The 25,210-nt window shown below is 37.3% G+C and overlaps 1 protein-coding gene across 5 annotated transcripts in view; it reads left to right on the top strand.

The window, feature by feature from the left end:
• PHF14 (PHD finger protein 14) overlaps window positions 1–25,210 on the top strand; it is a 312,624-nt gene that overhangs the window by 231,942 nt on the left and 55,472 nt on the right. Inside the window, exons 18-19 of one of the 5 annotated variants that reach the window (XM_014603197.3) lie at window positions 15,403–15,516; window positions 21,309–23,035. The exons of 2 other annotated variants lie outside the window; for them this stretch is intronic. In XM_014603197.3, coding sequence (XP_014458683.1) covers window positions 15,403–15,516; window positions 21,309–21,359 — 165 coding nt within the window. In that variant the 3' untranslated portion in view covers window positions 21,360–23,035. Of the gene's footprint in view, window positions 1–15,402; window positions 15,517–21,308; window positions 23,036–25,210 lie in introns of those variants that run through there. 2 more of the 5 variants (XM_014603196.3, XM_019497872.2) reach the window with 2 other exon arrangements.

The following is a 25,210-nucleotide window of genomic DNA, read 5'->3' as shown; positions in this document are numbered from 1 at the left end:
TGAGAGAGATGAGTAAAATTTCAGAGCAGGAGGGCTAAACCAAGAATGAGGTGATGCATTGAGGGAATAGCCTATTTGTGCATGAGCACTGCCAGCTGCCAGGCACAACCTCCTAATCAGTAGCTACGTTAGCGTTATGCTCCCCATTTGCTAATACTGACAACAGTTTTTGTTTAACACTGAGCCAGTTTAGTTCCAGTTAAGGTACCGTAATTGTATAGCTTTAGAACAAGGGCATACAATGTAAGATACATCTAGTAGGCTGCATAGACTATAAAAACCTAATTTTAATGCAAGCTACAGAAAATAGTGCACCAGGGTTTGCATGGCCTTGTTCTATAAAGACATGAGCCTACAACATCAAAAGAGAACGGCATAGGTATAAAGATACTTTTGTTTCACTAACTATATCTGTTATTTCATTTTTGTTTTGGTACAAGAAGTTTTGGTCCTTTGACATGGACATACAAAGCAGAGTCAGGATTTTTTTTTTTGGATTGCTTCTCACATTAGAACTAGTTCATTGTCCATTGAAGTTGATTGAAAGGCTTCCAATAACATTGTTGTACAATGGATCACATCTTTTATCATGAAATTGATTTGGTTCCCTGAAAAATCTTTTTATGAGTAGTGAATATTGCTATTGTAATGGCATCTTGAGATCCTCATCAGGGTCATGGCCCCCTTATGATGGAGCTAATACAGAGGTAGGTTATCCCACACCTACCTATTGTGAAGTTTATGCACCTTCATCTGAATAATCTGATGCTAACCAATGTAAGATTCTAGGATACTTGACTAAGGCTTGCCTCATCTGATCCACTGTGGCATTTTCTAAACTAGAAAAAAATGATGAGATTCTATTTTATTAGATTTATATGCTGCCTTCCCCCCGCCCCCCCCCCCCCCCAAAAAAAAAGGCTCAGGATGATTTAAGCAGAATAAAATAGCAACAGAATAAATATAAAAATAAGAATATACAACCCAACAACATTATCAAGCAAAGAACTCCAAAATTTAAAAGTAGTCTATCCTATTATGGTCCCCTGCCTCTGACCAAGGACAGTATTTCTCACTTCCCAGCTAACTTTGCTTCCCAATACCTCCATAAAAGATATCATTTTGGAAGGAGGCAGTTTTGTGCTCCACAGTTTGTAATGACTTGGAGAAGTTACAGGGGGTCCAGAGGTGGATGACAACAATGATAAAAGAGATGGAAGGCAAGTCATACAAGGAAAGGTTGAAGGAAATGCACTTTCAGCTTGAGGAAATAAGTAGAGACATGATAGCAGTCCTCAAATATCTGAAGGGGTATCAGAAAGAAGAGGGAAGAAACACCTTTTCTCCCTTTCTGCAGAGGGCAGAATATGGAGCAATGCCTTTAAGTTCAAGAAAGTAGGTTTAGACTGGATATCAAGAAAAACTTCTTCATTGTTTAAACAGTGCGGCCATGGCATAGACTGCCTAAGAAAGCTGTGGACTGTCCATTATTGGAGGTGTTCAACAAAAGGTTGGACCACCATGCCTGTGCTCTACTATGGATATTTCTCAGGCTTTTGGGCTTTGCTGGTTGCCATGTCGGGCTGGGAAAGATTTTTTTTCCTCTCCTGTTGCTAGATGTGGGGCAGAGGGGAGTGGGTACAAGGGGAGGTCACCTTCCCTGGAAGCATTGGGTGCTGGCTGCAACCAAGGCTGGGGTTTTTGACTGGGGTGTGCCAATGCTCTTGCTGAGACTTAAACCTAGAGGTTTTTCTAGAGGGCCCTGCTCCTCTGCTTGGGGTCAAACTGATCACCATATTTGAGGTCAGGAAAGAGTTTTACCCCATATTAGTATGAACTGTGAAGGTTTGTGCCTTCCTCCGCAGCAGGAGAGGAAAGGGCGGGGCATAGCCCTCTTTCTTCAATGTCTTAAATGTATTTTAAAAGCCCTTGCAGCTACAAGATATTGGCCACCATTGTCCCCCTGCCTTACTTGTGGTAGATTAGGGTGTTATGTATTGTGCTTGCATCAGGGTTGACTGTAGTTTTACAAATAGGTTAGACCGTGGATTTGTATTAGAGGGAGGATCATCCATATCCAAATCCTCCAACAGGAGGTTGGATTAGATAACCTCTGAAGGTCCCTTCCAGTCCTAACTTTTGATGATTCTATGAGAGAAGCAGCCAGGATGGAAAAAGTCAAGAATAAAATTGAAAGTTAAATTCCATATAGGGACATGTTGAAGGAGTATATATTATACATCACTTTACAGTGTGCTCTTTATATTACCCAGTAGCCATACTTTACACATGAAGTATGAAAGCAGTAAAATCGTATGTTGTATCCCAAAAGTCTTGTTTCTGTGCACCAAGCAGTGGCAAGTTCTGTAATATAACCAGGAGTCCTTGAGCTTAACAGATACATCAATTAACATCCTCCTCCTCCTGAATTTATACAACTGTAATTTTAAGAGCCAGTCCAGTAGAATGTTTAAACAGTAATTTTTTGACTCTGTGTACATATAAGTGCTGAAAAAGAGGGGATTATCTCCTAAATGTAATGTAGCACAAGAAAGACAAGTGTGCAGGACCCTCAAGGAAAGACAATAAGTTAAAACATTTCCAATGAATTTAACTTTATAATTCTATATATCATTTTCAGTGCTTTTAATTAATGAAGACTGAGAAATTGCCAGACCTTTTAGAGCAGTCTTTAAAGCAGAAGCACTGGTTTTGACCTTTCAGTTCCTGTGGGCTCAGCAAAAGATTACTGATTAATGTCACATCTTAAACTGTGTCAGCTGAGCTGTTCATTTCCTGTTTTAATAAACAGCCCCATGTCTAATGCAGCAGAATTTGACATAAAATATTCTTTATGTTTTAGATAGCCACTCAGTATTTATAATAGTATCTGTATTAGTAGTTCAAAGCTTAGTAGATTCTAAAAATGGATGTGTTTAAACATTTCACTGTTTGGTTTTAATGGCCAAATCAGGATACCTGCTGTTAGGTTGCTATGTTGTAGGATACCCGACACACATACTTTGACAGAATCAAGTGTTAAAGATGCAAGGCATATAAGAAATAAAAAATATCTTTTTTTCAGGAAGCTTATTTAGTATTTTAAGTAATCATACATATTAATATTTTAATGCCATAATTTATAGTAATAATCAGATAGCATAAGATCTATGAGGCAGGGGGTCAATTTCAGTCTGATGTGGCAGACTAGTTCTCTGAATGGGAGACAGTCAAGAAATATGACCTGAATTGAATAAAATTGGGATACACAAATAATTAATAAAGCATGGAGTCTATTAGAAATAAGGTGGACTTCTATATATGTATATAATCTCTGGGAGAGAGAGATATACATATGAGAGAGGCAGATGTACAAAATTTTAAAACTCAAGGTAAGAATTGTATTTGGTGTATAAACAATTTGATGATTAATGAAGTACGTTGCAGTAATATTGGATAGTTAAACTTGCTGGAAATTTCCATCCTTTCCTTCCCTTCCCTAGCTAAGAATCTGTTCCTCTACAGATAGGACTGTCCTACAAGAGATTTGATTTATTAGTGTCAGGACTTGCAATATATATTTAAATACTTGTTAGAGTAGATTAATTAATGAAAACATCACGATTTAGAATTGTCATCACAGCTATCACCATTATCTTTGTTCAACTCACCACTGATCCATATCGTCCTTGGAGTTGAAATAAATACAGGATGATCTACTTGCCATTTCATTATATCATGCAAAAAAATGAACAATGGACACTGACAGACTTTCTAATGGATCGATAAACTAGTTGGCCAAGTTCATGAAACCCTTGCATTTAACTTCGAAGGTACTTCTCTGTGATGAACACAACATCTGATCAGTTCCAAAATACAGGAATGTTTCAAGTATGAATGGGCAGAACCAAATTTATTTAGGCAAAAATCAGAATGGCATCTGGTGAGCAGAGTCCTGGGTTCAGCCACCTTTGTAATTCTGTATAGAACAATGTGTTTCTTGATGGCAAAAATTAACTTGTTTCTGCTTAACTGTTTATTTTAGCTTGTTCTAATTGAGTTTAAAATATTGGATACTCTTGAAAGGGGAGGGAAAAAAGAAAAAGAAAGGAGAATAGAAATGGTAGGGAATGAAAACAGTGCACAGAGACTTCACCCTCAATAGGAGGAGAATGAAAGGACTGTGCCATGTTGAAGACAAGTAGTATGAGCAGAATACAAACAAGCACCCTGACATAGAAGTCAGGGGCACACAACCCTTGCCAGAATATGCGGCATGCAAAACCCTAGGGGACATTGACACTGGAAAGAGAGCATGTACAACCTCTGGGGAAAAAATAGGAGATATTCAGAGAGTGAAGGGAAAACAAGGAGAGGAGGCAATGGTAGAGGGCTCATGGCATGGAGGCTAAATATGGCAGTGAAAGACGGGAGAAAAAGAGGCTCTGCTGTATGCCATAAACTTGGGCTACAGAAATAACAATATGTATAGTCTTTTACTTTCTTTTGTCCAAATTGATGCATCAAATAGGGGAATATTCCAATTATTTTGTTTGTGATCTGTGCCCTTGAGCAGTTTAGTGCTGTTTTTGGTGGTCTCCCATTTTAATACCACTGTTTTTGGGGTTTCTAGTGCTTAAAGAGCTAGAATCATTGCTCATGAAGATACAAGAAACTAAATAAATGTTATATATTAAACAATATGAGAAATAATAACAAAATCCTACCATGCTGACTCTGCCTTGAGAATAAAGTTAGATGGTTCAATGTAAAGCTTTGTTTCAACATCTGACAGACATGCTTTGCATCCTAATACATAATGTCTGAAGACTGTGCTTGAAAGAGTGCCTTTTCCAAGCCACTTCCTATTTGTAGCAGAATAGAGCAGCTGATTTTTAGAGCAAAAACCTCCTCAAGGACTCAATTCAACAGTGCAAATTAAGCATTAACCAAATATAGTATTGCACCTGCCGACTTCTTATCAACCAAACAGTAAACCGGATTGCTCAGAAAATGTGTGGATTACAGTTTACAGTGATAAGTGGTAGGAAGTTCACTTTATGGGGTCCAGTTCTGATGTCCCCCATATTTGTATACATGCTAGTTTAAAAGAGTTATAATCATAAGTATAAATCTTTGGGCTTAACTATCCAAGAGTCCCTTACATTTTTCTTTCAGTTCATGTATTTTTTCAAGGGGATACCAATACGATCTTGTTCTCTTTGGATGCTACTTCTGTACTCAGGGCTGGAATAGATATCCTTATAATCTTGCGCACAACTACCCAGAAAACTTGAAATTAGATTAATTCAAACCCCCAAAAAGCAGCTATAAATTCTCACTTAGCTAATGAAACAGTTACAGCTGCAATTCTCCCCTGCACTGTTAATAACTCCCTTGTGACTTTGCACATTTACTATTTAGGGGGGGAAATTAAATATGAAATCATAAGGGCCAGATGTTGCTCTGTAGGAGTATTGGAGTCAAAGATGTATGCAGAATACATGTAGCACAATAGGCACCACACTTGCTGTGCCTTGCTGAAGACCTTTCTGATGCACACCTGCGGTTTTTCTGCAGTATTTAATGTCTATAGGAGAAGGGATCAGGGAGGATAAAGGTGAAAATGCGTGCTTCTCATTCAGCATCAGTAAATAGTGTGTATAGTGTTTTGAATAGCTGATAAACGCATAGTAAATTTAAAATATCTAAAATAAAAACATCTAGACAAAAAAAGAATTCATTTTTCCTTCTTTTCATGATCTTTTTCCTCATAGCAGCAGACACATAAAAATGTAAAGAGTAAAATCATATATCAAATGAGGAAAGAGCTGCTGTATTCCACTATAAAAATAGTACTGTGGAAGCATCTCTCCATTACTGTAATACTGCAGCTGCTTCAGTGCACAATACATCTGCCAGAGAAAGAGAGGTACTAACACAAAGCAGTGGCAGCTATCTGCCTTTTTCCTTGTGAGTGAAGAAAAAGGAGTTTTGACTTTCTTGTCAAAATCCTGCAAGTGAACAGTAGGAAGGGCAGCCCACACCTTTGCTGGGTTATACTGAGCCAATACAAATATGATCAATATGAAAATAAAAAGCATATCCTTTTTTTTTCCTTTCCATGATCTCACACTTAGCCTATGAGGCTCTTGCCAAGCCTGAGCTCTCTTGCATTGGTCATATGAGATACAGCATTTACCCATTTAGAAAGCAGCAAATAGAATAATTTTATACCCTCACTACTGCAAACAGCATTCTTGCAGGCAAAGCAACATTGTGCTTCAGTAGCTGTACAGTATGAGTTAGGTTGATGAGAGCACTAATGCTTGAAAAACTTTCATTTTTTACTCTGTGCAAAATGCCTTACCCAGTGACAAAATTGGTCAGCACCATTTCACCAGGGCTTTATGTTCTTAGGTTAGTGATGCTTCCCTTTCGCCTTTTTTTCCATTTGTATTAGCACCCAGAGATCCTGTTCAACTCACATTAGTGAACCCTGTCATGCTTGTGTCTCTACAAGTGCATAGAGTTACTCAGTTCCAGCCTTTAACAGAATACAAGGAATACAAAAGATGCTGACAGTTAGAAAAAAAGCAATGTAATCTAAAGGCCGAAGCTAAATATTTTGTGTATCTTGCTAGTTTGAGGGGTGGAAGGGTTAAACATTTTTTTATATATTTATTATAGTTGGCTTGAAGGGCTCTTTGGGGATTCTTCAGGGATTCATATAAAGAATAGCTAGAGAGGGAAATGAAGAGGTCAATGCCTGGACTGCCTAGAAGGGCAGGCTGGGCCAGGTCAGGGGCTGTGCGCTGTTGGTGTTAGTGCATGGGATCTGGGCTGTTGCGGGGAGGGGTGAGGGGGTGCTAACTGGCCCACGGCAGCTCCCCAGAACTGCCTATATGACCTGTAGGTAAAAATTATTGCCCACCCGTGCCATAGTACATATGCCGCATGTGATACTGGCAGACTCTGTGTGTAGCATGAAATAGATTGGGGACAGGACAGACCACACACCTGCAATATAGGGCAGGAAGCAGAAAGCAGAGCAGCAGATCAGGCAGGAGAAGGGAATCCAAGTGACACTCAGGCTGCTGCAAGGTTCATCTATGGCATACCTGCTGAAATGGTTTAGTTCCCACTCAGTTTAACTCGCTTGCAAACTATAGATGCCCTGTTTTCACTAGTATTTTACTATGTAGTAGCCAGTATAGTAAGAACAGGCTTATTTTTCTAATTAAGATGTTCCCTATTAAGGGAAGAGAGCAGGGAAGTGCTGGAACAAATTTACACAAGAGGGTTTGGCATTTAAATTGGTATGAAGAAACTATAGTAACCAAGTGCCAAAATAAGATGCAAAGATAGAATCTAGAAGTGCTTTAAATATGTTTTCTGACTGCAATGTCGAAGTTCTCCTCCCATAATTCTGCAGCCTGAAGAGTTATGCTTCATGTTTTCAAAAGGGCTTTTTCCTTCTATTGCTTTGAAGAGGAGCAACTGTTTTCTCCTTTGCTGTTGTTAAAAGTCTTTGTTAGTAACTTTGGTTCCCAATTCATTACTGCAGTCATGTTTTCCAAGCCTGGTATAGGAGATAAACCCTTTGCAAATGAAGACAGCATCCATTTTCCTTGCACCTCAGGCCACACAGAATTGATTGGGGTAATAAAATGACAGCACCTTGTAATATACTGACGGCTCTTTAATTTGAAAACTAGTTCCAGCCTGATTCAAAGCTTGTTCAAAGCTAATTTATGGCTTGCGTAATTTTCAGCTGGACCAAAGTAAAGGATGATGTATGAAAACTGATACGGAGTTAGTGTAATATATTCAAACCTGTCATGCTAAACTTGGGAACTGTGGGGTTTTTTTGTTTGTTTGTTCTTATTTGTTTGTTTTTTAAGTAGCAGTACTAGGAAAATAATTTGCTTTACATAAATATCATTGTTTAAATTTTTCATCATCTCGTCTCAGATGTAACTTCATATGCTTTCTGTATGTCTAAACAATGTAGTGTAAGTGTGCATTTATATTATGCTTTGAACAATCTATTCATTTTTTTGTTAAAATTAAAGGGTGTCTGCAAATTCGTTGTACAGCTAAACAGATGCTGTGACTTAGACTGGGAGACAGTTACAGTATGTTTTCTAGTCATATTTGAGGTTGTCAGTTTTTTTAAATAAAATCTGTTTTGTTGTCCAGGGAAGAAAATTTTAGGTGCTCCATTTAAATTTTGTGTGCACACACATGCCCACTCATAAAAAAAAAATAAATATATATATATATATATATATATATATATATATATATATATATACACACACACACCTAAGTTGTATGAAGTAAAATTTGGGGACTTTTAAAACTTTTTAATGTTCATGAGCATATAGATGTATATATGTGAGAGAAGTTTTACAAAATTCTGTATTCATGAATTTTAGAAATTATTTTGGAAAAAAACAGCCCCCAGGTTTGGCCTACAACATTATCATGAAACAAGGAATGTTCTCTTGGATTGTATCTATTTTTTTCCTCCTAAAATCTGTCACTTTTAGATAGTCCACCCACAATTCACATCTGTTTTAGAAATCGATTATTTCTGCATGCAATACAAATGTATGTATGCACAGTAGAGAAGAAAATTAAAAGGAGCCATGTTGAAATGAACGCTGTCACATTAAAAAGCTAACAGAAAATTGTGCCAAATATGAGAAATCTAAAGGCAGTAATGAACTAATATTTTAATTTTTTCTGAGAGTTTTATATTAGAGGTTAAATAAAATAACCAAAAGTGATGTGGTTCTTATCCAAAAACCATATAAGTATTTATCAACACTTTACACAAGAACGTTATTTTGGCCAGCTGTTGGTTTGTATTTATCAAGGATTGAAATTGAAAGTTGTTTCATATTCCATTTTCTGTGTGACTGCCTATGGAAATTTTCTTTCAGTAGTCTTAATTTGAGCTACTGTCCTACTAGTATTATTTTAATTTTCATGAGCACTACAGGCACATAAAAGCACTAGAATGGAAAGTGGGTCCATCATAGAAAATTAGGTTTGGCAGCAGGTCATCTAGTCCAGTGGTTCTCAACCTTTTTTGTACCAGGACCTGTTTGTAAACATTGATGGCCAGTCCTGACCTAGTAAATAATTTAAGCAGCTAGCCTTCTGCTAGCCTGCATGGCAAAACCTATGGTTTTCCATGTTTTTCTCCTTTAAGAGAGAAAATCCGTGATTTTGTATGTTTTTTCTGTGATTGTTCACAACCCTTTCATATATTCTCGCACCCCGCATGTTGAGAAACGCTGATCTAGTTCAATCTCCTGCTCTCTGGGTATCTTGTTCCAGTGCTTTACTACTCTCCTAGTGAGGAAGTTTCTTCTCATATCTAACCTAAACTTCCCTTGCTGCAACTTGAGACCATTGCCCCCTGTTCTGTTATCTACCGCTGGTGAGAACAGTCTAGCTCAGCGGTTCTGAACTGGGGGTACATCTACCCCCAGGGGGTATGTGAGATATATTTCATACATTTTCTAACACAGGTTGAAGGGCCTAAAAAATTAATTTCCCATTGAAAGGGTGTATGTGAAGTCTCACTCTGAGACCAAAGGGTACATCTGCTGAAAAAGGTTCAGAGCTGCTGGTCTAGCTCTATCCTCTTCGTAGCCACCCTTCAAGAAGCTGAAGGCTGCTATTAAATCTCTGTCTTCTCTTCTCCAGACTAAATAAGTCCAGTTCCCTTAGCCTTTCCTCATGTGTCCAGCCCCCTAAGCATTTTCATTGTCCTCTGCTGGACTCTGTCCAGTTTGTCCACCTCCTTTCCACAGTGGGGAGACCCAAAACTGGACACAGCACTCCAGATATGGCCTCACTAATAGAGGGGAAGAATCACTTCCCTCAGTCTGCTGCCAACACTCCTACTAATGCAACCCAGCATGCTGTTAGCCTTCGTCGCAACAAGGACACACTTTTGGTTCATATCCATCTCATTGTCCACTGTAACCCACAGGTCCTTTACTTCAGAGCTGCTGCTTAGCTGGTCAGTCCCCAGTCTGTACCCGTGTATGGTTCTGTTCCTTCCTAAGTGCAGGCCTTTACACTTGTTCTTACTTCATGAGATTTCTTCTGGTTAATCCTCCAATTTGTATAAGTATCTGTGAACCCTAGCCCTACCCACTAGTGTATCTACTACTCCCCCCAGCTTGATGTCATCTGCAGACTTGCTGAGGGTGCTTTCCATCCCATCTTCCAGATCATTGATAGTAATCTTCTGTATGTGTACATTGAGTGGTCCCCTGTATATCAAAGAGAGCAGTCACACCAATCTTGCTGTCTGGGGAGGCTTGTAGCAAGGTCAGATTTTTGCAGTAGTTCTGTATTTTTAACTTGGACACTGTTAATATTACCCCTTGTTTGTTTTCAAAATTAAATTACTGAGTAGCCACAAATTGTGTGCATGTGGCATTTACATTCCTGTAAAAGTGACTATTTTTTCAGTAAACTGGAAGCTCTGCTTCTTTAACGGTGATTTCTCCTTATAATTTATTCATTAATTTAATGAATACTGTGGTCCATTAGGAAGATATATTGTGGCTTCAGAATGCAGATATATGGCCCTCCATATGTTGGTCAGAAAATTAAATGGTACTTTAATGAAACAAGAAGACTCAAACAACAGAATTGGTATGTATAAAATAATTCGCATGATAAAGGCTTGCAAATAGTTTCACAGTTCGGGGGAGGGGGGGTTAGTTTTTTGGGGGAGGTTGTTTTTGTTTGTTGTTTGTTTGTTTTTCCGTCCTCCAAAAGATACAGATAAAAACTCCCTTGGTACAATCTAAAATTTTGCAAGTTAGTTTCCCTGCAACTTTAAAACCCTGGAATTAATCCCCTGCAGGGCTAAGGGACAAGTACCTTTATAAGAGGCTCTTATATTGCCATAAACTCTTAATAATCCCTCTCGGCAAACAGTGGACAAACTTAGAATAAGAACTTGGAAAAATGAGGGTTTCTTGTGTTAGAGTTTAACTGACAAGACTGTCTCAGCTACCAGTTATGTCTTTACTATAGATAGTGTGATGAAAAGAAATAACTAGGGCCTTTCTGCCTAAGAGATTAAAATAACTTTTATATGCATATTTTCTGAATGTATCTAACATTAGTTACCTTGTGCAGAGGATGGGCCTGTATATGTCTATCGTATTTCCATGCAAGTCAAAAGAAGTTCAGTAAATAGAGTTGATACAAGAAGGGGTCCCAGTTGAAACACAGGGGTCTTTTAGAGGTTTGTTGCAGAGGTTACCTGACGGACATTCATGCACTACATAGAGGACAATCATGTGCTTTAACTTCTCACTCACGATAACTACAGTCTAGTTAAGAGCTTTATTGCTGGCTCTGCATTTAGTCTTCATGATACTGGAGCTTTTGGAAAGAGAAGTTTTGCAAAATTAATCTGGAGTGTTGTGGTTATCAATAATAAGAAAAGGAGGTAAGAAATTTCTTAATAGAAATTCTACGTTTTGCCATCTTTTCAATAGAAAGGCTTTTTTAAGGTCAAATAGTTATGATTCTGATACGACACTTTCAGGTTTATTTTCACATTTGGGCTTTGGCAACCATAAGGTGTATCACCCCAAAATTCATACCAGAGCTATTGCTTAGTCATATTGTGGCTTAACACTGGTGAGAAATCCTCATGTAAGGCTTCTGCACCTTTTGGCATTTTTACTATTGTGTCAGGTAAACATTAACAGGAGCAGTATCCCACATGATAATTTGCATTATATATGAGTAACCCAGCTAACCTAGAGGAGTCAGAATGAGCACAGTATAAACTGCTGCATTGTGGCATCATAGGACAGTCTGGGATTTGTGACAGCACTGTAGGAATTTCCATCACTCTTATGTGACTGTCTCTTGTCCCTATCTCTTTCCACCAGTCAAGGAAGTTATTCTGTTGTGCTACAGAAGCAAGAAAAGAAAAACTGTGCTGTAGATACTTATCTTTTTAGTTTGTTCATTTTTAGACTGTTCTGGCTATGCTGCTACTGAAACTCCTCAAGCAGTTGAGTGCAGAAGATAGAGATAACACTGCTTTTATGTGAATCACAAAAATACTTGAACTGGAAGGACTTGTCATGGTATTGTAATTATTAAACTCAGAGGCCTGCATTCTTTACGTGAATTCAACAGACGTATTAAATTATTCTACCTCCCAGTCCCAAAGAAATCCTTCAGGCTGTCCAACCACATAACATGCCTTCTATTTATTCCTTCTCACCTAATTATTCATTGGTCCTCCTTAGGCTTCCCCATGGTGCAGTGTGCTGGTCTTGTTACTCTAACCAGGGCACTAAAATCAATTTGAAATTAACTGATGTTACAAAAATAGTACTAAATTCAGTTTTTCTTTTGTCTTCTGTTTGCTAGCTATAAGGATCTGAACAGTTTTACCCAACTATTTGAAGAGAAACAAAAGGAACAACAACAAAGGAAATGATCCTTAGAGTAGTTGCAACATATAAATGGCCCAAGTGGAAGCATAACAATGAAACAGTTATAAAGAAAAATGTGGATGGAATTCAGAGCCTCAGACCCTTTACTCTTTGTCTTTTGAATAAATAGGCAGAGCAAACATATAAATAGCAAACACTTTATTTTATAAACCTAAAACTTGAATTTTTTTTGTGGTCATTATGTTAGAGAAACTTAATAACAAGCTTCTCAGCTTGAAGTTTCCAAGAGTATACTGTTTGATTTCCTTGACTCTAGAGAAAAGGAAAGTGATACATCAGAAGCATGTATTCTGCATTCTGTATAATGACATCTAAAATAACTTTTGTAATGAGCTTTACAGCAAGCTCAGTAGGGTTAGCACAGATTAACAGATGGGTTCCATATTGTCAAACATTGCAGTGTAGTTATCAAGCCCACAATAATTGAGAAGGGTTATTTGTATGCCTTTAATTTTGGCCCATCTAATGTAATTTTGACCACGCTAATATAGACAAATCCAGTGAAGGGTCAACATAAAGTAATTTAGAACATAAAATGCAAACTGCCTAAGAGTTTCGTCCCTCTTGTGATATTATTTTGCTGTAGTGTTAGACCTACCAACAGATTCAGGAAAAGCTTTACCCAGATTCTATACTATCTGATTGTATAATGAGCCACACAATAGATTTACATCTATTTACATACAATAAATTATATTATAAAAAAAAATGTTGAATTGAATTGTATGTTTGAAAGCATTAATTGAAAATGAAAAGGAGAATGAAATTGGCCAAATTCTGTTTTTAAGTATCCCTGGGTTTTCAAGTATGCATTGAACCATATGTGAACCTCGTATAATTTAGTAAAGTTCCAAAGAACCTAAGTTCATCTATAGGGAGTGCCATACTGGGTCAGTATCCTGTCTCATAGTGGTAGAAGTGGATGCTATAGAGGGAGAGCATTAAATTGGATCTCTCTAGGGTGACCTATCCACTATTCCCTGACATCCACCTTTTCACTGCGTTAGAGGTACCAGAAGAAACATTTCCAACTCCAGTTGTTTTCAGTGGAGTGAATTTCATAGTAGGATTTTTTGTTTGTTTTTTGTTTTGCTGTGAAGTGGTGTGCAGGACAAATTTAACATGTATGCTGATAGTATGTAGCAGGGAAAGTACCAAACAAGACTGTGAGGCAAGGGGAAGATGAGTCAAGCCCATTATATTTTACACTTACCTGCTAATACTGTTCTTGCTACAGTACTTTCTTCTCCTAGGTTTTAAGTTAATTTGCATATATAAGATATTCTAAATCAGTCCAAATGCTACTGTTTTGCCACAAAACATCAGTTTAAGACTAACCCTAACCCTATGTGCAGTTCCAGCTCTTACTGCGAATTGCCTTGCATCTAAATTTGTGCTAAATACCAATGGTATTTTGAAAAACAAAGTTGACCCATGAAATTGGGTTGTATTCTTTCTTTAATGTTATTTGCTGACTTATCATATACTTACTAGTAGTAGTTTATTAATCCATGTTTAATGTCTAATGCAATTGATTTTAAAATAATAGAAGAACATAGATTGCTAGGAGTAAATGTTCTCATTATATAAGGCTCCAAATATATGGAATACATATACCTTACACGAAGTTCTTTGTCTTCTGGTATCTTCCCCCAAATTCCCAATCCACAGAATAACTGTTACTTATTTGTGTTTCCAAGGGGTAGTTACAGGATAGAAGACACCAGAGTTGAGGATAACCTTCAGAGAATATGTAAATATCCTAGATGTGACAGTATATGATACCAACAGGTACAAAGAACATGTGTGATAATATTAGGGCAGTCACGTAAACAAGATGTGAGACGAGAATATTAGCTGTCAGTTCTTACGAAGGAAGCTAGAAGTCAGGGTTCTGACAAATACTAAATTCTTGAACAGACAGCAAACAGGCATGTAACCAACATCAAATGAACCCCCTCCTCATTTTCACCCCCATCCCTTTCACTTCAGATATAAAGATGTCTTTTATAGGTCCTTCCATTTTTGGAATTTTGCAAAAGCTTTACAGTCCTAGGCCTATTTTATTTTTGTTTAATTATGATTATTCCTTGGGTAGACTTTCCTCCAGAAGATTAGCCACTAGGGCAATTTAACCTGCCATCCAATTTTATTTTTTCACTTTTGCAAAAAAAGTACTAAGATCATTTCTGTCATTTTCCAATGCACCATTTGGAAATACATTTGGATGTACATTCTCTGCTAAGCAGAAATACCTGTCAGATTTTGTTTGACGCCTTATAATTATTGAAGCCTAACCATTAAAGTAATACTGAACTTATTATCCCCAGGTCTCAAATCGTAGAATCATCAAATCATAGAAAATGAGGGTTGGATGGGACCTCAGGAGGTCATCTAGTCCAGCCCCCTGCTCAAAACAGGGCCAGCCCCAACTAGATCATCCCAGCCAAAGCTTTGTCTATCTGGGTCTTAAAAACCTTCAAGGATGTAGATTTTACAACCTCTCTGTTTGTTCACAGCTGGTTGCATCATTGTGTCCTTACTTATTCATATTTGAAGAAAGTTCTTTTCCCTTTGCTAAATTTGGAAACTAAGGCATAATACTTAGCGCTTGTAGGGTACTTTACATTTTCAAATACCACGTCAAAAGTTACTGATCCTCACAATACTACTGTGAGGAAAGTATGCAGTTATCCCCATTTTATAGGTGGAAAAATTGAAACAGAGGTTATGTGGCTTGCCCAGGACAAAATATATTTTTTTGAACTGTGGAGTTCTTGGCTATTATGCCTGTGCTTATAACATGGGCCCTCAAAGTCTATTTGATGGAGTACCGCTGCAATACACTGCTGAGGGGTCTATTTGTCTCTGTTGCCCTCAGGATTCCGAACCGTCAAATGAGGTGGTAGCAGAGGCCCCAGGTAAAGTGGTACCCTCTACCTCAAGAAGTAGCTCTGAAGAGCTGGTATCGGTGGCACAGAAACATCCAGAAGAGGTAGGACCTTCTGTGTCTATTCTATTCCAAACATAACTGTTGAGAATTTAGGTTTGCCACAGTTTTTCACTCCTGGTCTTGTTTTAGTTACAAAAAGGCTTTGTTAAAAATAGAGTGCAGACTAGCCCTTCTACAACAATCCTGTTGTGATTTCTAGGGCCTCAAGTCTCACTGCCTAGAACTAAGGCTGTTTGCTCTGCTGTCATTAGTAGAGAATCTCATAGTAAGTGGCTGGAATTTCCAGTAATCTTAGAAAATATTTTTGTTCATTCCTTCTAATATATCCATGACAAGAGCCAAGAGCTTATTCAGGCTGTGAAACAGTCAAATCCTATATTAGAAAGTTGTGTTTATTTATTTATTTATTTATTTTAGGGGAGGGATTTCTTTGTTTTGGGCCTTTTGGTGTAAGGCTATTGCCAAAATTCTTAGATTTGGACTACTTTGGCCATGATTTCAAAGAACTTCCCTCTGATTTTTAAAGAAAGTTACCAGGAAACGGAACTTAAATGTATCTAGCTACTGCAGATGTCTTCATTTGAGCACCAGGAGTTACTTGCCTGGTCTAATCATATGGCCAAATTCCACATTGGTATGACAAAACTTTGGTTCCTTGTCCATAAAAGTCCATTTAGTGTTAGCTACTACATTATTACCCAAATGCCACTGTTTGAGTTTCCCTAGAATAAAAAAAAAATGTTGGAAGAATTCTTTTAAAATGTCATGATTGTATGACTGACAATTTGTACTTCTCTTGTCTCTTGATATGAGAATGTATTTGCATGATAAAAATGTAAGTGTTAAAAATGTAATAAAAAGAAGACTGAGCTGAATAGTTCAACCCACCATACTTCTAAGAGGTCAGCATCCAGTTTCATCCAGCAAGTTTCAGGTCATGAGTTCATTCCAAAGTAAAGCTTAAGATGCATTCTGCCAACCCATGAAACATACCTATTTCATAGCCAAGAACTGGTTAGCTATGTTAGTCTAAAGCCAGGCAGAAGGTAGGACAGAGAGGTACCTTAGAGACTAATTGGTTCAGAGGGGCATAGGTGTGAGACAAACCTGTAAAATCAAAACCTCTTTCATATTGTGGAAGCATCTTTTCAGGGGATGACCCTCTCCCCCAACCCCAAGTGTCAAAATGTCTGCTTAGAATAGGAATTGTTGGCTCCTGAGAAGAAGCCCTGATACTTCAAATTCACTCTCCCCTGGCTTTTGCCAATTTTATATATTTTTCTTCTTATGACAGACCTATCAGGAAATGTTTCTAGATCAATTAGACATATTAAAACCTATCTAGTCCTTTTTGAGAGTTCCTCTGATTTCAGTTCTATTCATAGAAAAGGACATTAACTCTTTGCTGTTAAAAATATTCTTTATTAACTTCTAGAATTTCCTCTGTCCTCTGATTCTATATCTCGTTTCTATATCTAGTGAGAAAGGATAGAGTCCTCTCCATAGGCAGGTCAAAAATATTCCAGAATAATGCAGATTAATACTAATAACAATTCAATACATCTTGAATGTTAGAAGGAGATTCTTGGAAAGAAAGGAATTTGGATGACTAAGAATTTGCCGTCAAGAAAGCCTGTTAAAGTAGTTTGTTGAAGGAATAACACTTTCTCCAAAGATGCTGACTTTAGTGTAGATTAAGAATAAAGAGTTTTATGACTGGATTTACATGGGATATTTGGTTTAGGACCCTTCATTGTAAGAAAAGGACCAGTAGTATTTTTCCAGATTCTTAGATGGTATCAGTATATTGGCAAATCACCATGATGGGGAATTAGGTTAAGCTGCACATGGATGGCCAGTGTTTTAACTACTTAAATTCTCCTTTCAGTCAATTTTCAAACTGCAGCCCTATGCTTTTATTCCATCTGTGTAAAATTATATCAGCTAACACTTGGATTGACCTGTATTAGTTTACTAATAACTAGTTAATACCATAATTTGTATCCCATGTGAATTTGTTGTGGATGAGAGAGCCATTGTTCAGAAATGCATATAACAATGAAAGCTGAAGGAATGCAGAAGTCAAATGGGTAGTAGACTGAAAGACTCAAAACTGCAAAGCATTCAAAATGGAAGACTGAATGAAATCAGTGGTGAAAACAGATTTCAGTTTTGGCTGCAGAAGACCAGTTCATAGTGAAGATGCTTTGACATATCCTAATAACTACATATTAGTGACTAAACTAAAATTTTCCCCTGACAGTGATGTTTCTTTATCTCGGATACATGAATACAAATGTAATACTTTTGGAGTTGTCTGAAGTTTGCCACCATTTTTTACTGTTGATGATATTTGCGGGTTTTTTGGCCAGTCATCTTGGGTCATTCTGTTTGGCTTTGTTCTTGCTAATATAAGTAACATATAATAAGAGGTAAATTTGTAACTTTCACTTCTCTCTGTGTGGTATGAAAATTTCATCCTAGATGAATGGGAGGATCAGTGGGACTCTCCCTGTCATCACAGCCTTCTCTCTCTAACCTGGTTTATGTTCATATCTGGTTTCAAATTAGATTATAATCTATATGTCATGGGATCATCTCTACCTATGCAATTACTGCACATAGAGTATAGAGAGTTCTGAATCTTGTTTGGGGATTTAGACACATAATTAGAATAAAATCTTTTATTTTGTGTTTTTGCCTGGTTGTCATAGGTCATGAAAGACCAAGGGAAGTGTTATAGATTAGTGTAGGTGAGTTATGAAAGTCCAGCAGGTGAAGAAAAGTAATTGTATCATATTTTAAGATAGAAGGAAATTTGAAACTTTATTAAGCAACTATACATTTCTTATTTAAACAAATTAAAATGATAAATGATTGTACTGGTATACCATGTCACTCTCAAAATCCACATTAAACTCATTTTTTTTTTCTTCTTATAATGAGGATTTTCTAGGGTGATGATTGTACAAGTTTCTATTAGAACACCACCACATTAGGCTGTGTAGGCACATCTACATAAGACATTTATTGCAGAGCTGACTAATTAACTCCACAGTAAGATGGCAGCACCTATATGTGTAGTGCTATTAGGCCAGAATAAACTAATTAACTGCCAGACACAAGTACTATCCTACAGCAGATTTATTTACTAGGGGTATGTGAAATGCGCTGTATTCAATTCAGATTCAGCCCGAATCAGGGACAGTGATTAAATTCATTGATTCAATTCAGTTCATCTGAATCTGAAGATTTGATGCTGATTCAGAGAATCGGCGATTCGGCCATAGATACAGCTTTAAATATTTTTTCTGTGTACCTCAAGGTACCAGGCACGGCTTGTGAACACTATGATGCTGGGGCAGATGGAGCATCTGTGTGCGGGAGGGTCCCCCACATGCTTGGCGGCAGACCCAGAAGTGGACTGGGGGGACCCCAGCACACTCCCCGGTGGCTCCGGAAGTGCTTCTGGCCCAGTTCTGGGTCTGCTGCTGAGCGTGTTGGGGAGCCCCCAGCACTCCCGTGGGATGCTCCATCCACTCCACCATCTCAGTGTTCATGAGCCCCCTGGTACCTTGAGGCATGTAGAAAAACATTTAAAGCTGTGTCTACGTCCAAGTCATCGAATCTCTCCAAATTGATTTAGAGCGTTCCGATTCGATTCAGAGAGATTAAAGGGTCTCCTGATTCGATTCAGATGTAGAGATTCGGCCACTGAATCGGGCTGAATCTCCACCGAATCGAATCGGGGACAGAAGCTTCGCACAGCCCTATTGTTTGCTCTGCTTCAGCACATGTGTAGATGCTGACGGGGCTGGCTGGGCACAAGGGTGCTTCAGTGCAGAGGCTGCCCCACACTGATTCACCCTTGTACCCCAGGCAGCCTCTCCATAGTATGTTGAGCCAGACAGGAGCAGCCCCAGGACCCCTTGCTAGCTGGGGATACTCCACTGTGGCTCAGTATGCTGTGGTCCTGGGCACATGTTCAACCGCAGCACCCAGGAGCATTAAACTCTGGCACAAACTGCGCTGGAGTTTACTCAGCCATAGGAATTGCATGTGTAGACGTGCCCTGTGTGTGCTCACTTGGAACTGAACTGTGTGAGTCGCATGAGGTGAAATTTCCTCTCATGTTTGCATGACAAGTTTTCTTTTTTTTTTTTTAACAATTATAGTTCAGTTGCTTTTGAGAGAAAAGTAAGGAAACACTTTTCCTGTTATCACAAAATAGTTGTGACTACCCTACAGTCCAGTGGCTGTGGTTTGACTGGTAAAATTTCGTATGGAAATAGTCTTTTGGAGCAATATGGCCTCTTTTTAGTCTTTGTTTTAAGAATTATTCTGTTGAAATACCTGAGGGTTGAAAATGGATTTGTTTTGGAAATAACCCACACAGGGTGCTTACAGAGGTGGGGAAAAAAACAGCACTTTGCTTCCAGCTTGGCACATCCCTGCAACAGGTACAGTGGATGCGTCAGTTTGACACAGAGAAATTGTGTCAGTTTGACGCAACTCACCCATCATCTACATAGTTTGCATGCTTCAGCGGGGCTTTTTGGCACTTTTATCTATAATAGCAGCACATCTCAGAAAAGTCATATTAAACATCGTATTCTTTAAATAGAAGTAAGATAGAAATGTACATTGTTTATCAACTTCTTTTCATATCTTTTCATATCAACTTCTTTTCATATCTTTTCAAGTTAATCATGTTTTACTAGTGTGGGCCCACGTGCTTTTTCCTCTTGCATGTATGTTTTACAAATTCTTTATTTATGCATAAAAATAATATATATAAATTCATGACTTTTAATTCTGGTGAAAAAGTATGTTTTTGAGCCTTTAGGTAAACTATAAATGATGACATTGTAGCAGTCAAGTTTGAAAATTCTTTTCCTCTGTTTTGCTTTCTGAGTACAGTGGTAAAACTACCAAAGCTGTGCAAAATATCAAGATACTGAGCTAAGAAGAGCTTAAAATAGGTATCCATTAATCTGTTTCTGAATTATTAGGCGTTTACTGCTTGCGGCATATCTGGATAAAGTGCAGCCTTTTTCCATCAGCTGTAGCATAGTGTTCTGCTTTATGGGGAAAAATGTGTCTTGTACTTAAGTCAACTGCTATTCGTCATAAGTACTCTACAGGCAGCTTACAAAGATTGCGGACATTGGCAAGCATCTTGCTAGGCATTCAAATCAATGCATTAGTTTTTAAAAGGACTAATGGAGCCTTCTGTATTATTTCAAATGTGAGCAAAGGAAGTGTCCCTTCATCTTTGTGACCATAATTGGCAGCTGACATTTTCTTTTGCTTTTCAATACTCTTCACTCTTTATTCTTTAAATAAAACATTGTTTTGCAAATCTTCCTGCCTCTTTTGAGATTCAGTAAGATCGAAAAACGTGTATTAAAAGAGCCTTCTAACAAGGCGAACCCATAAACATAATCAGCAGAGTCTCCATTCTAATCTTAGTTTATTGTAAAGCACAAGGGCTTTTTGCTTTTTAAAAAAGTATAATGTGCCATATTCATGAGCAAATTGAAGCAAAACGATTCTGTGACTAAGACTGTAGCAATGCCCTCCCAGTGCTTTCTTCATCCATAACTACTAAATAACTAGATTACCGTGATAAACATATACCAATCTGAAGGTAATTTAAGGCTGGGTAGAATAAACAATGGTGAGGGTCAAAAATGATTCGCACACCCAGGGAGATGCAAGAAAATATTAAATAGTGAACACAACACCATGCCTCTTGCTCTGATGAAGAGACATAAAGCTTTCATGTTTCTAACTTCAAAGATAGTACAATATTTTTTTTCTGTTTCCTGCAGCTGCCAGCTTTAAACACCTCTAAGAGAAGAATTATGGCAGACTGTTGTTGACATTTCAGCTATAAAAGTTGTGGATATTTCCTAGATGAAGTTAATTGAAAACAGAGTTATCCATATAGTAAGGCTTCAACTACATGTTTTTCTTTCGCATCATATTTTTGTTGTCCTCTTTCTTTTTTTAGATCCTGCCCTACTTTGAAAAGTATTTGTATGGTTCCATGTTGATTGTAGACTCCAATCTATGATCTCCCAGTGATTTCATACTAAATTTCTTCGGTCTGTGATTTTTTTTAAACTGACAGCTCCCCAGAAAATTGATCTGAAAGTCAAGTTGTGTTCTTTCCTTATTTTTCATCACTAGCAGTATAATTTTGCCAAATTGTACCTGCACAATTCACAGTTTCTGATGTTACCTTAGTCACAATTCTAATGTTATCCCATGTGGCCCAGTAAAATTTATCCTGAGAGGAAAACTGTTCCAAAGACCTATGAATAAGTTGTTTTTACCATTATTAAAGAATATATGTTGCATTATTTTTGTAATACTACGTACTGCAGTAAACTGGCTACTGTTTTTGTATACTATGGCTTTTGTTATATAAATTTGCAGATCTGATTGTCACAAAGTTATACTGCTGGCAGCCAAAGAAGATTTGCCCTTAAGTCAAAATTTGGAGACCTAAGGCTTTGGGACAGAAACAAATTTGCCTTGAACATCTACCATGACTATGAAAATTGCTGTTTTCAGTGTGCACCACATAGTAAGAATAGTAAAATACAATATATAGCTATAGGATTTAGAGAAGGAAAGGCATGTTAGATCATGTATGTTGTCTCCCTAGAAATGCAGGATTATTTCCAGTAAAAATTCTAGTGTTTTATGTACTCTCGTTTTAAAAGGTCTAAGCAACGTGGGAGTCTTTTCCTCTGGTTCTGCCCGCAGTTCACCAGCTTCCTATGGAACACTGTTGTTATAGTCTTTTTTTCATTCATGACCAGTTGTAACAGAGAGCCAGCCTGTGATGACCATGCTTTTGAAATAATCTTCTGAGAATATAGACAGTTCAGATGATTCATACCAAACCGTTTTTAATCTGAAAGTTACTTGTAGTCAAGCTGTACATCTCAGGTTGCAAGGCCTGATGAACTGTGTCCTGAGTTAACGAACAAGTTATTCACCTGTCCAGAAATAAGTATTGTGCCTTGTCTGTTTACTATAAATATTTCATGTAATCTTATTACTGTTTCCCATTAATCATTTTTAATTGTCATGAGAGACGGTAAGCCGTATATTAAATATTAGTGACAGCATAAATGTTATTTTAGTTTTCTTGATTTTTTTAATGCTTATAAGTAATAAATAAGATATTAATAAAAATAAGAGTATTATATTTTGTATATTGAGTATTTTCATAGAGCACAACTGGAATGTACAGTAGTTTGGAATATGTATCACCTGAAAATAATTTAAGCATTCCTATTTTCATGTTAATCTATTAAAATGGTTATATTCTATATAATCTCTTTAATCACAAAAACATAAAGGTCAGAAGAAATGGTTAAAGAAATGTTGCCATACAATGTTGCTTTTGAAGGTAATTTATTATGTATGTTTAAGCTGTAAATAGCCTTACTGAGCCAAACCTCTTGAAAGAACATTATTAGTTTAAAAATGAATTCGTTCTGTGTAAAAATTTTACAAATCCAAGACATTTGTCTTTATTTAACCTTTTCACAGACTCTGCCCTTCTTTAGAGTACATTCAGTCCTATATCATCTGTTACTTGCGAAGGTATTTAATACATGACTTGGCATCATTTGCATTATACAAGAAGATTAACTTTACAAGCTCTGCTATTAATCTGAGTAGCTCTACATATTGACCTATGAAAGAACATAATTAAGTTAGCTTAATTAAGTTAATTAATTGTCACACTCTGATGAACTTACTATTGAGAGGAAATTAAAGGCAAATAGAAATCGGCATTCATTGGTTTGAAATCATATTTTAAAGGATTTTAACAAAGATACATTATATTTAGATGACGAAAGTATCTATTGTATAATAACCAAAGTACAGGCAATTAAAAATGTTAAAAGCTAAGAATCCCGGGAGTATTTGACTTTATTGACTGATATTCAGACTCACTTTCCAAAGGAGATCTTGAAAAATATGTGCTAGAAGTTCAGCAAGTAAGAGAGTAATTTTTATAACCAGATAATTATATTTAAAAATCAATTCCATACATTAACTAGAGAAGGACACCCCATGAGGAAATTTACAATTGGTACAGCCTGATTCCAGATTTATTTTTCATGTGAAGAGCAAGAACAGGGGGACAGGTGGAACCTAAATCCTGAAGTATACTGGTACATTCCAGAGCAGGAGTATTTGTCTAATGCTTGGGAGAGAAAAGGTGAATTACACTTCAGTTAAGGGAGGTAGCTACAAATACGTAGGGCTAAAATGTCTAAGTTTGTAGCAAGAATCCAGTAAATAAACATTCCACATGACTGGAACATCTCAGAGTGTGTTCCATCGGTCTTTATGCATATGTATCGTACATGCAGCCATATGTATGCAGATTTGGTTGTACATTAGAGTCACCACTGAAAACATTCTGTTCTAACCAGACATAATTAATCAAAATATATAATAGAAAAATGGAGATGTGTGCTAATATATGCCAGCTTTGTTGCCAAGTGAGCATTTCCTGGATCAGTAATTTTATCGATTTCAGCAGTTTCAGTTTTCAATTAATTGCTTGTCTGGGTAATGTTTATTTCTTTTTTATGTGTGTTTTTTTTACATATATGAGTATTTTGGGTTAAATCAAAGGAGCTATCATGTTACTCTGCCCTACTATTGTTAAAAATAATTATTTTTATCCAAGTAAACACAATGGAAACCACGAGGTTTTAGATAACTAAGGGTGCCTGCCTGTAGACATGTGGGGACACTGCTCCAACACACTGCAATTACACCATGGTGGATAAGACTCAATTAATAGAGTCTGCTGGAGTGTACTAATTAGCTTGCTCCAGCAGCCTCTGCATCTCATGTATTCATCATCCCTCTACTTCAAAATGGTGGTGGGAGCACTTTAACTAAAGCTTGTTGAAGTTAAAGCACCCCTGCCACCATTTTGAAGCATGGATGTTGAATACACGAGAAGCTGTGGGCGTTTTTGTAAGCATGGCTCTCGGAGCCACTCTGATTAATTAAAGCACTCCCCTTACCCCTACCCCTGGAGCACATGTAAAGATACCCTATGATATGTGTTCTAGATAACAATGAGGAGCTAGGTGTCTATACGCTCATTTTAGTATGCCACAGTGGCACCACTAAAACCAGTAAAATTACAATATGAAACCAGATTCATTCAGAAGTATAGGCCTTGTAAACAAAATATGTTTACAAATAAGTAGGAAAACCACTCTTCAAGGAAGAAAATACTTTTCTATTCCCGCATAGTACTGTTTCTGTTTTATTAGCATATTCAACCTGACATTCTGACCTAAGTGTACAATTTTTTACAAGTCAGAGTTACCATGTAATTAAAAAGTTTTCATTTTCTTTTATTTTTTTCCCTTTTAGACAACTATCCATGCCACATTCTCTCATTATAACACACTTTGATTTAAAACAAATGGCCCGGTTTATGTTTTGCTTCTAGTAACACTATAACAAAAAGGGAATTATGTTCTTTTCAGATTGAACACCTTATAACAATCACAAGAAGTAAGATAAGCAATTTCCTTTGGTTCAGCGAGAGAATGGGAAATGTAATGGGAAATAACTAGTTAAGTAGAAAAATTACAGCACATTCTACAGTCTGGCAGATTCTTAGTGGGTGTGTATTATCAGAGCACTGTCCTTACTGAAACTATAGAAGCTTACA

The sequence above is a fragment of the Alligator mississippiensis genome, chromosome 5, assembly GCF_030867095.1.
Source record: "Alligator mississippiensis isolate rAllMis1 chromosome 5, rAllMis1, whole genome shotgun sequence".
NCBI lineage: Eukaryota > Metazoa > Chordata > Crocodylia > Alligatoridae > Alligator > Alligator mississippiensis.
Note: the sequence above shows the minus strand (reverse complement) of the source record. Positions and strands in the feature narration are given on the sequence as shown.